The sequence below is a fragment of the Oncorhynchus kisutch genome, linkage group LG10, assembly GCF_002021735.2.
Source record: "Oncorhynchus kisutch isolate 150728-3 linkage group LG10, Okis_V2, whole genome shotgun sequence".
In the NCBI taxonomy this organism is placed as follows: Eukaryota; Metazoa; Chordata; class Actinopteri; order Salmoniformes; family Salmonidae; genus Oncorhynchus; species Oncorhynchus kisutch.
In genome coordinates this window covers 54,277,837-54,289,431 of record NC_034183.2, presented here as the reverse complement: position 1 = coordinate 54,289,431, position 11,595 = coordinate 54,277,837, and the positions used below count along the sequence as shown (strand labels likewise).

Genomic DNA, 11,595 nt, shown 5'->3' with positions numbered 1-11,595 from the left:
CCTGGTGGTACATTAACACATGCCATATAAATCACAGGTTAGTCAAACAACTGTAGTTTTCTCAATATAACCTTTAAACCTTTTTAATGGTTCACTCTAGAGCAATTGGAGTAAGTCAGGCACATATGAGTCAGTGGTCTAAATACCAGAGCACCTGCCCAAATTTGTTTTATGAAAGTGTCCAGGACAGGTAGTGGTGTATATTTGTGTGTGTAAGACATTTTTAACCTTTATTTAACTAGGCAAGTCAGTTAAGAACAAAATATTATTTTCAATAACAGCCTAGTGGATTAACTGCCTGTTCAGGGGCAGAACAACAGATTTGTACCTTGTCAACTCTGGGATTTGAATTTGCAACCTTCCGGTTACTAGTCCAACGCTCTAAACACTAGGCTACCCTGCCACCCCAGATTAAGAAGGATAAAGGAGGATAAAGAAGAACTTAACCATTCTTCAGAAATATTTTCTTCCAAACTGAAAAGTATACAGGAATTTTGAAGTTCACGTTCGATATTTCTCATTTTATAGTCACTTCTCGATATTTGTACAACTTTGCCTATACCTATATATTTTTCTGTACCATATCAGTTCGGTTAGGTACACGGGAACAATTTGGACTTCTTTGAATCGTTTTGACCAATATGCAGATCTAAACTCCTGAAATTTGTACAAACACCTGGAATTCTTGAATAGGCGGCTCAATTAACACAGCATTTCTATAGCTCCAAATGTCTATATTGCTTGTCAGAGCGTGAGAGAGACGCAAAATAAGTTATCAGCAACACGATTTGGATCAAGCAAGTGGACTGTATCAGCTAGGCCTATCCTTGAAATGATCCGGTTGACATCACCACTACAATGAACTGTAAAACATACTGGATATGATGGGTGTAGTTTCATGAGTTCACCCAGTTGTTGGGATACTGTAACCCTGTTACATGTCAGAGAGAGCTGAGTCTCGAGACGTTGATCTAATTGAATTGAATAGAAATAGAAGCAAACGGGAGCTGGGAAGAGTATTCAGGGTTCCCCTCTCTCTCGTTTTTTCTCGGACTGTTATTTATGACGGACTTGTTTTTGTCAACGGTCCAACACTCGGACTGTCGAAACAAACAGTTTAGACCGGGTAAAGTTGACCTGATCTTGGGCCAGTTTCGCATTTCCCCTACTAATGATTAATTTTAGGACTGGGGAAGAGGAAGCTGTTGATCCTACACCAGCCATGTAGCCTACTGAGCGATGCAAAGAGCTTTTAAACAGTTTCACCCGGCAGTAAGTAAATCTGACTAAAACGGCAGAAAATAGCCGTACGAAATGCGGTGCGTCATTGTTGCTACTTGGGTCACAGTTGTTGCGCGTCATATTCCACACACACAGAGCAGTACTATTGGTTACATTTACACTTCGAAATTCCATCCTTTGTCCATTTGGTACATGGTGGAATTCGGGATCAGAGGCCCTGCCACCTCTGGTGCCTGAGGCTTGGCTCTTTTTCCATCTCTGGCCTATTGAGGATCATGCTCTTTTAAGAGGTTGGTTAAATCTATTTATTGTTTAACAATAATCTCCCTTGTTCCACAATAACATATTTGTTTACCATTTCCAAACATGTCTTCAAAGTATTATTTTGGTAAATTCAGGAATTTGTTTGGTAGTGGTATTGGGTTATGTGAGATTTTAATAAATGAGATATTTATTCCCCCCCCCCCCCCCCCCCCCCCCCTATTACCACCTGAAGCCTTCCAGTTTAGTATAGGCCTATCACTTTTTAGTCCAGCCCTCCGAGGCAGGTGCAGCTCACCTTTTTTTCTGCCAAGCATTCATATCATCAAACAATGGAGGAAGACTGGAGCTGGAAAGAGGCAAGTCAAGTCACATACACCTGTAGGGCATGATAAATCACAAAGCTATGTAATAAGGATACAGTCACCATGATGTTTTCTACATAATATCTCAATACCTTATTCTGGTATGGCTCTTACATTTACTTCTATCACCCATCTCCCTCGGCTATATTGATATATCAATGTTGTGTTTGGGTACATTTGACCAGTTGTGGAAAAGTACCCAATTGTCATACTTGTGTAAAAGTAAAGATAAACTTAATAAAAAATGACTCAAGTAAAAGTGAAAGTCACCCAGTAAAATACTACTTGAGTAAAAGTCTAAAAGTATGTGGTTTTAAATATACTTAAGTATCAAAAGTAAAAGTATACATCGCTTCAAATTCCTTATAGTAAGCAAACCAGACGGCACCATTTTTTATTGTATTTTTAAAATTTACGGATATCAAGGAGCACTCTCCAACACTCAGACATCACTTACAAACGAAACATGTGTTTAAATGAGTCCATCAGATCAGAGGCAGTAGGGATGACCAGGCATGTTCTCTTGATAAGTGTGTGAATTAGACCATTTTCCTGTCCTGCTAAGCATTCCAAATGTAACGAGTACTTTAAGGTTTTAGGGAAAATGTATGGAGTAAAAAGCACATTAATTTTCTTTAGGAATGTAGAGAAGTAAAAGTTATAAGTTATATAAAGTTATATAAGTTATATAAGTATAAAAGTTATAAGTTATATAAAGTACATCTACCTCAAAAAACGACATAGTATGTTCAAGTGTATGTATAGTGTATGTATAGTGTATGTATAGACATAGTATGTTCAAGTTCAAATACCTTGGCATCATACTTGATTCCAACCTCTCTTTTAAAAAGCATGTGAAAAAGGTAATTCAAATAACCAAATTCAACCTAGCTAATTTCCGATTTATACGAAATTGTTTGACTACAGAGGTAGCAAAACTGTACTTCAAATCTATGATACTCCCCCACTTAACATACTGCTTGACTAGTTGGGCCCAAGCTTGCTGTACAACATTAAAACCTATTCAGTCTGTCTACAAACAGGCTCTCAAAGTGCTTGATAGGAAGCCCAATAGCCATCATCATTGTCACATCCTTAGAAAGCATGAGCTCTTGAGTTGGGAAAATCTTGTGCAATACACCGACGCATGTCTTGTATTCAAGATCCTCAATGGCCTGGCTCCCCCTCCACTCAATATTTTTGTTAAACAGAAAACCCAGACATATGGCAGCAGATCCACAAGGTCTGCCATGAGAGGTGACTGTATAGTTCCCCTAAGGAAAAGCACCTTTAGTAAATCTGCATTCTCTGTGAGAGCTTCCCATGTCTGGAATACACTGCCATCAGACACACATAACTGCACCACATATCACACTTTCACAAAATGCTTGAAGACATGGCTAAAGGTCAATCAGATTTGTGAACATGGTCCCTAGCTGTGTGTTGCCACTCCATGTTGTCTGTTGTCTGTAGCTTGTGAGGTGTGGAAACACTTTGTTGCTTTTATGAATTTTGTCTTGCTGCTTTTTGTTTTATGCTGCTCTGTCTGTATGCTACGTCTTGCTTGTCCTATGTTGCTCTGTCTGTATGCTATGTCTTGCTTGTTCTATGTTGCTATTGTCTATATTGTAATTGTTTTTAATAACCTGCCCAGGGACTGCGGTTGAAAATTAGCCGGTTGGCTAAAACCGGCACTTTTACTGAAATGTTGATTAATGTGCACTGTCCCTGTAAAAAAATAAATAAACTCAAACTCAAGTATTTTTACTTCAGTACTTTACACCACTGAGGTTTACTTTGCTAGTGACATTTATTGGAGGGGTTTGTTCTCTCAGGAGGCCCAGAAGAAGGTGTCAAGCTTCCTAGTGAAGCTGAGGATGAAGAATCCTTTGCAGATTACTGATAACAGGTCCAGTTCGGAGTCAGAGCGAGCTAACGCTGAAGTTCGCCAGGGGGCAGTCATACAGTCTTCAGTAGAGGGCAAAGCTCTCCGCAGCACGCAAGGAACTATCCATAATAACTCACCGCAGGACTCCCCACCCACTGGCACTGATAAGAGTTGCAGAGGGGCAGAGGAATCTACATCCCCAGATAACATTGACAGCGACAGGAAGAAGATAAATTTCCCACTCCTCTTCACCAAGACAGCCGTGGCTGGGATCACCACCAACCCCCTTCTCACTGAGAATGACCGGCCCAGCGGGAAGCTTTCTGTCAAGGCAGAAAATGCCCATAAGACTGTGATGGTGGCCGGTATCCCAGAGGAGATCGGTGTTGGAGCTAAGGTCATGCAGAAGACCTTACCGGCCATGTCCAAGTTCAGCTGGTTACGACCCAGTCCAAGTGAAGAAGATGACAAAGTCCAGGGCAAAGTCAAAGACTTCCTCAAGACCAAACTAGGTGAACAGAAAGAAGATAACGTCTCGCCAATAGCCAAAGAACCTCTGAGAAAAGGGTCCTCCCATGGAGCAGAACAAGGCAAAGGCAGGGACTATAGCAGGAGGAAAGCGCCCCTCTCCTACGACATACAGCACAGACTCAACCAAGCCATGACAGATTCAGACAGACTCAAAGCTAGAGAGGTCATCAAGAGAAGCGGAACCATCCGCTGTGAGAATCTCCAGCAAAGGCCCAACCGACAGAAGCCAGAGTTGGAGCGATTCAAACCCAGGGATATCACCAAGAGGAGGGCCATCATTCCATGTGATGAGCTGCAGCAAAGGCCCCATCAGCCAATGCCAAAGCCAGATAAAGCTGCCCTGGTTAAACTCCCAGCGATTCCACGGTGGTCGGGCTCCATCTCATATGAGGAGTACCAGAAGCTGAACCAGAAGATGCCAGACAGCACCATCAACACAGAGGACCTGGAGGAGTTCTTAAACTCACTGTCAGTACCTGCCCTCTGCTCCATACTTTACCATTCATACCTATTCTATTCCCCACAAATGTCACCGTTATCCCCTAACACCACTATCTGCTTGTGCCTGTTTGCCTGTAGGGGCATTACTCATATTGAAGACCTGGCAACTACGGTGCCTGACGATCCCCTGATCGATGCCCAGTCTGATGGTAAGTAGCATGCATACTGTTAGCCTGTCTTATATTGTCAACTAATATTACCTACCAATACAAAAACATTTTTGAAATGAATTAATTGACAATCTTTTATTGTACATGCATTTTGAAGTGATGTTCCCAATGTTATGGGCAACAATCATATCTATTGTATTTTCTGCCCCACGTAGCCTTCAAAGAAGTCTTTGAGCAGTTTGCAAAGAACAGCGATGGCTCTCTCAACGAGGAGGGCCTGGCGTCCACGCTGGACAGAGTGGGGATCAGTATCAGCCCAGAGGAGGTGAAGAAAGCCCTGCAGAAGGCCGACTACGACAGTATGTTTCTGCCTCAGTATCTGGAATTACCCCAAAATATAATAACCTGCTTTCCATCACAAACATGTTAGAACAGAATACATACAAATTGTTTGTGTCCCAAAATGGCCCCCTGTTCCCTATATAGGGCGTGACATTTGTACCCATATAGGGCTCTGGTCAAAAGTAGTGCACTATAGATTGCCATTTGGGGTGCAGCCATACACATTCCCTTAGTTGACATGACTGGCTGTTTTTGTTTCTTGGCTTCAGAGGACGGAGAGGTGGGGTTTCAAGATTTCCTGCATGTGATGGTGGACAGCCAGCGCTTCACCAAGTGCTTGAAAGGTGAAGATCCCCGACTAAGATGGTGCCTTCACTAAACTTATCTGGATTCACATGTAAATATGAACATACGACTCACAGATGGTGCTTACTGTCCTCTCTCGCACTCCTTTCTGAGCTGAAGGAGCGGACCCATCCCAGTCTGTTGAGGTGTGTGAGACAGTGTTTTACAAGGCCCTGACCAGGATGCTGGCTGCTGGTATCCTGTCCAGTGGTACTACAACAGAGATCGTACAGTAAGCCATTCTAAGTCATGCTACTTTCTTCTCGTGTATGAATAGCCGGCCGACATCATGTGAAGCTATACATGAGTGTGTACTAACTGTATGTCGTCAAAGATTATGTCGGGTTAACAAGACATTTTCAGGGATAAAACAAAGAAACAACTTTTCAATGCAGTGTCTTATGAATTTTCAATAAACGTTATCTGTTTACACAGAAATAATACATTATTGTGGTCAGCTGTGTCAGCCATATTTGATTGTCCCCTACCTCTGACCAGGTACTACCATAAAAAGACTCTGAGGCTGATCCGGCGGGCCGTGCGACCAGACAGGGAGGACGGGGACCATGTTCTCACCTACTACACCAAGGGAGCTCATCTCATAGGCCTGAAGAGCAAGCAGCTCCTCAAGTACATCCAGCCAGTGGGTGAGCGAACACATGATAACACACAGCACATACAGTACTCCTTTCTCCCTCCTTCCTATATTCATATTGAACTGCTTCAGCTTTCATACTCTCCTAGTCAAATGTATATTGATTGGCAGAGGAGTGATGGGGGACTGTTGTTGTTTTGATGTGCAGAGACAATTGTCCAAAGCCAGAAGGTGAAGGACAGCCCGTACTTGAGGTGTCCCAGCCTGAACGTGGCCTACACCTCCTGGGACCCCCGGCGCATGTCCCTGAACCCTGCACAGAAGGCCAAAATGGGCCGCGTGAAGTCTGTCAAGATCTGGAAGACCGCTGAGATCGAGGATCGCATCAGACAAGTAATAAAAAATTAAAAAAAATCACATATTGAATTATGTGAGGAAATATAGAAAGGCAGCGAAAATATGTTTGCTAATCTTCTTGTATTTGTACCAGCTGTCAATCAAGCACCCCGGGATGGAGAAAATGGAGATGATCACGCCTGTGAAGATGAAGGTGAACATGTCCATGAAGGAGAGGGACCACCTCACTTACAATGAGATCAACCAGATAAAGCAGATGGTAAGATGGGATTTGAACTGAATGTATGACAATATTGATGCAGTCAGTCCCACATTGAAGCTCTCTCTGTCTCCGTCTGTCCAGTCCAAATCAAGTCTGAAGGAGTACCTGAAGGACCTGACCCAGCTGAAGCGCAGGGACATGTGGAACTCCTGGGGCTCCCTTCAGTGTTACTGTGCCCTCCACAGCCGAAAGGACTTCCCCAAAACCTTCACCACCTACTCCTGGTCCTGGAGCAGCTGTCGCAACATGATGGAGACTGGTGACCTGGACGCTCCCTGTAGGTCCGCCCTACGCCCCCATGTAGCCAACCACTGGAGCCCATCGCCAGGAAGCTTCGTGCCTCGTCCAATCAGGGAGGCTAAAAAGAGAAGACCCTGGCGGCAACCCCGTTGACAGGAAGATCAGTACACTGTAGAAAAGAGGAATAACACCAATAGCAATCATAACAATACTGATACGATCAATTACCTTAACCACAAAGATCCCAGCCACCCCCACTTCCTCTGACCACAGTCTCCACTCCCCCACCCCTCCTGATCCCAGTCCCAGACTTCGACCAGAGCGGCTGTAGTTATGAGTGCAACAACCCCCCCATGTTATGTGTACAAACAGGACCGGCCCCCTAGCTGATCTGTTGCTCTGGGCCTAACTTACATTAGCCCGCCCCTGAGGCCCCATGAGAGGGGGGGGTGGGGGGGGGGGGGGGGGTGGAGGAGAGGACATGCAGTGTCTCCCTGCTCAGCAGAAATAAACCCATCACCCCTGAAAAAAATTGCAGAATGAGTCAAACAAGTGTCACTGGTTTGTTTGAAAACTGCACCGTGCAAAAGTGAGGAGGAGGAGGGATAGGTAGGGAGGGATCTGGGGTCGATCTGCATGAAACCATGAAGGGAACTGAAAGAGTGTTATGGAAAGGGGGAAGTGGCAGTGCTTTAGTTGTTAAATAGAGCTAAATATATAAATAAATATATGTTGCCTGGATGATGTGTCCAAACAGTCATTTCCAATAACTCCCACATCAAAGAGCCACTTCTCCACTCTAGACAACCCATATTAACATCAGTCTATGAATAAATCTAAGGGTCCTACAAGGCCAAGGCATGGAGCCTAGGAGGAGAGCCAGGACTCCTCATCCCCTTGGCCTGCTCCAACTGGCTGGGTTACACTATAGTCTGCCGATTAAGTCCCTGACTGGACCAGGTCCTGATAGGGTCCTCAACCCTGATATCAGGCCCAATTGAGGAAGGGATCAGCGCTGGTCTGATCCATTCATTATGAACAATCTCAGTCTGATGTTAACCAGACATGCCTGAGCACACACACACAGACACAGACACAAACACGCACACACACACACACACACACACACACACACACACACACACACACACACACACACACACACACACACACACACACACACACACACAGCGTACGTTAGCCCTCCGCCTGGCTCCCATTAAGAAGATGACAGGTAATAAAATAAACCACAGTGAAACAGGGAGCTCTGTTGTTAAAAGCTGTTGTGCTTGAATGTGTCTGTGCACTTGGCGACAGTGACACTGTTTACTCAGACTACGAGTACTTGGCCTGATGGCCCCTGTCATCCTGTAAACCAGATGCTTGAGCAGTTTCCTTCTCCTCTCTCGTGTTTACTGTATGCCGAGACCAGATAAGCGCTATTATGGCAAACACAACCGTTTGGGCTCGATATTTTCTCAGCTAATTGGATAGTAGGACAATGGTCCTGCCTGGGAATCTCACCATCTTTTTCTCCAAACAAATCGATCATTGTTTGGAAATGTAAAACTAGGTAAGGCTGGCCTGTGTCTGTTTCTCTGGATGTCATGGGGAAAGAGAGAGGGCCCCCTAGTGCCTTTGACTGGTTCCTAAAGGATTATTGTTGTTTGACTGAGACCGCCTCTTCAGATGGTTTACCACAAGGTGGTGCCAGTGTATCAGCCCTTATTGTCTGGTTCAGTCGCTTCACTTCCGCAGATAAGCTCATTGACTTGATAATGACTTTAATTTGTCTCCGTCTTGAGATAAAGAAGACATATATTTGATGGTCTAATGAATCTACCCTTTAGTATAGTAGTTTATTACTGTTGATATGAAGTCATAATATACTGTAGTGGTCCTGAAAGCTCCTTAAAATGTTACGCTTCAAATTCCTGATGTCAGATCTGTCAATATCATGTCTGTAACATGATCTTACATGATCTTAATGTTGTCAACGATGTTGGCTTCTAAAACCACTTCCTTATCCTCACCAGATGTTATTTCCACAGAGGAAACTTCTATTGATGTGTTGTTTACTAATCAGAGGTGAAGTCCAAGCAACAGCAGCATTGTGCCGGGCTTCCGCCTATTCATCGGTTCTCTCTCAGCTTTCATTATTACATTCTGTATCTCAGATCTTTAGTGTTATTCTGTTTCTCTCATTCTCAGTTCTCTCTCTGTACCTATTTAGTGAGATCATTCTCTTTCAGTGGGTGTTCCATGACTTAGTAAATGGCGACGACGTATATCAGGTACACATTTCCAAAAATGTGAAAACGGCATGAAGGCCATTACCAGATTCTTAACCGTTCAGCTGCCTATCTGGCTTCTGTCTTTAGAGACGTTCCTTTCAAAGTGACCGAAAGCAGCATGTTTATCTCCAGACACATCTAGAGGATGTTTAGACTGAAGAGTCACACTCAGCCACCCCAGGAGAGATATAAAGGCCCTTTGGACATATCACTAGAACCGTACATTTAGATAGAGTGAACGTTAAGACTCCGCATGCCAGCTGGGTGAGAGAGAGTAGGCCTCACTAAGGACAGACACAACAAATGTAAACCGTTTAAAAGTCATTCAATTGGTGTCATTGGTGCTGTAAAGTTTAGATTGTCTGTATGGATGCGGCTCCCTAACCATGAATTACACAGGAGCCTCTCTGTCCTGTCTGTCGTTAGAGGCTCCCGCTGATGAATGAAGAAGTATCACCCTCTTTCCTCATAACGAGCTGCTTCCAGCATGACTTGCCAAATGTTTCTCCAACTCTGTACTGTATGCTGTCCGTCTATCAACACTGTTCTGATTCAAACTCCTGTGCAGGCTTTTGTTTGGAAGACAAATTTGGTTAGGGAGTACAAATAGTTAAAAAAAAAAAATTCTGTCCTGCATAATAGGGCCTATATGAATGGCCCTGTGTATTAGCAAAATTTAGCACTTCTCGCTCTAGCGTCTATTTCGGATGCCAAATTAGATGTGTGGATGTGTGCACGGTCTACTCCGTGTGTGTGTGTGGCCTCATACGGAGTGTGTTGTAGCTGTGTTGTTGGACGAGGTAATAGGTTTAGGCATGAGGTTATCTTATGGATTTATCAAAGAGCCCCTATTACCTGGTTGACTCACACTCTGGAACCTGCCTGCAATCTGGACTCAGGGGTAGACGTAACATAGTAAATGAAAATCCGGGACACTCAAATGAATATGATATAGTACCTTTGGTATGGTACGTATTCATTTGTGGATGTCCATCATCCATTTCGTATGGCATGTTACGAATTACAATTTATATTAAATGTTCCGAATTGCAATTTGTGTGATATGCTATGAATTGCAATTTGTACAATATGTTCAGAATTTGCCATACGTATATGTTACGAATTCCAATTGGTTGTGGCTAACGTTAGCTAGGTGGGTAGGTGGCTTACGCTAATGTTAGCTAGGCTAGGGTTAAGGTTAGGAGTTACGTTAAGGGTTAGGGTTAGCTAACATGCTAAGTAGTTGCAAAGTAGCTAAAATACGAATGTCCGTGATGAGATTCAAACACGCAATCTTTGGGTTACTAGGCGTCAGCGTTGTATACCAATCCATCCACCCCTATCAACCACCCTCCTTTCGTTTTTGCCTTAAGTAACCTTCCGTCTTATTTAGCCACACCAAACGTAACAAATTATACTAATTCTAGTGTCCCGGATATTCATTTACTATGTTACATCTAGTCTATTAAACCAGCCGGGGAATCTTTAGTGCCCTTCTAGTAAAGCGTCTCAGTTTCATCCTCAAGTTGGCTTGTGAAATAAAACGACAGACTGCCCTATCTATGAGGACTGAGGACACAGTGTTGAGTAATGCCATTCATATTCATCTGGTAAAAGTCTTAAGTCTAAATCCTAGTGGATCCCACTAGAAGGACTTCTAGGGAATCTACCTGCCTGTACACATGGTCTGTTTTTATTACATCACTGTCATTCTAGTAGAAATGTGATGGTTAACAGAGTAGTTTAGCATGCACCTCCTAGCAGCACACCTTGACACATGCAGACCATCCATAGTCTCTGCTTTATTTCAGCTACTGAACCAATGGGTTGCACGCGGTGTAATTCCAATTTGTCTTAGGTTGTCAAAGTGTAATCTAGCAAGAATGTACTTACAGTATATCACAACATGGTAGCTAAACAACACCACCTCTCAATGTTTATCTCTCTCTGATGCATTTGCTTTGATCATTCTTATCCCAGATTCTACAGAAACCCAAACAGCCCATCTCATCACAGACCTTGAACATGGCAGTCGTTCTGTGTGGTTAATGATGTGGAATTTGTGGAGGGCTGGAGCAGGGATGGAAAGTGAGGGGAGCAGAGTGATATTGAGTGAATGATCTACTACAGTATCACTGCATAACGGTACCTGAAATCAGGGCAGTGAAACACAAATGCTCTGTGTGTGAGAGGGATGCAGAGGCATTAAGCTAGGTATTAATAAGTAACTCTATCCGTAAAGGTATCAACAGTTCAGTGAAC

The 11,595-nt window shown here is 43.6% G+C and overlaps 1 protein-coding gene across 1 annotated transcript; it reads left to right on the top strand.

The window, feature by feature from the left end:
- Positions 1–3,678: 3,678 nt before the first annotated feature.
- Positions 3,679–7,780, top strand: LOC109898433 (uncharacterized). Its single transcript, XM_031834031.1, has 9 exons — positions 3,679–4,755; positions 4,867–4,937; positions 5,114–5,257; positions 5,510–5,584; positions 5,706–5,817; positions 6,084–6,232; positions 6,389–6,573; positions 6,671–6,796; positions 6,881–7,780. Exons 1-9 carry the CDS (start codon positions 3,746–3,748, stop codon positions 7,190–7,192), a joined length of 2,184 nt encoding a protein of 727 aa, XP_031689891.1. The 5' UTR covers positions 3,679–3,745; the 3' UTR covers positions 7,193–7,780.
- Positions 7,781–11,595: the final 3,815 nt, after the last annotated feature.

Excerpts from the sequence above, each read along its gene's own strand:
- LOC109898433 (XM_031834031.1), top strand. The coding sequence starts at position 3,746 with ATGAAGAATCCTTTGCAGATTACTGATAACAGGTCCAGTTCGGAGTCA. Across the intron at positions 4,756-4,866 it reads GAGGAGTTCTTAAACTCACT|GGGCATTACTCATATTGAAG; the intron begins GTCAGTACCTGC and ends GTTTGCCTGTAG. Across the intron at positions 6,797-6,880 it reads TCAACCAGATAAAGCAGATG|TCCAAATCAAGTCTGAAGGA; the intron begins GTAAGATGGGAT and ends CCGTCTGTCCAG.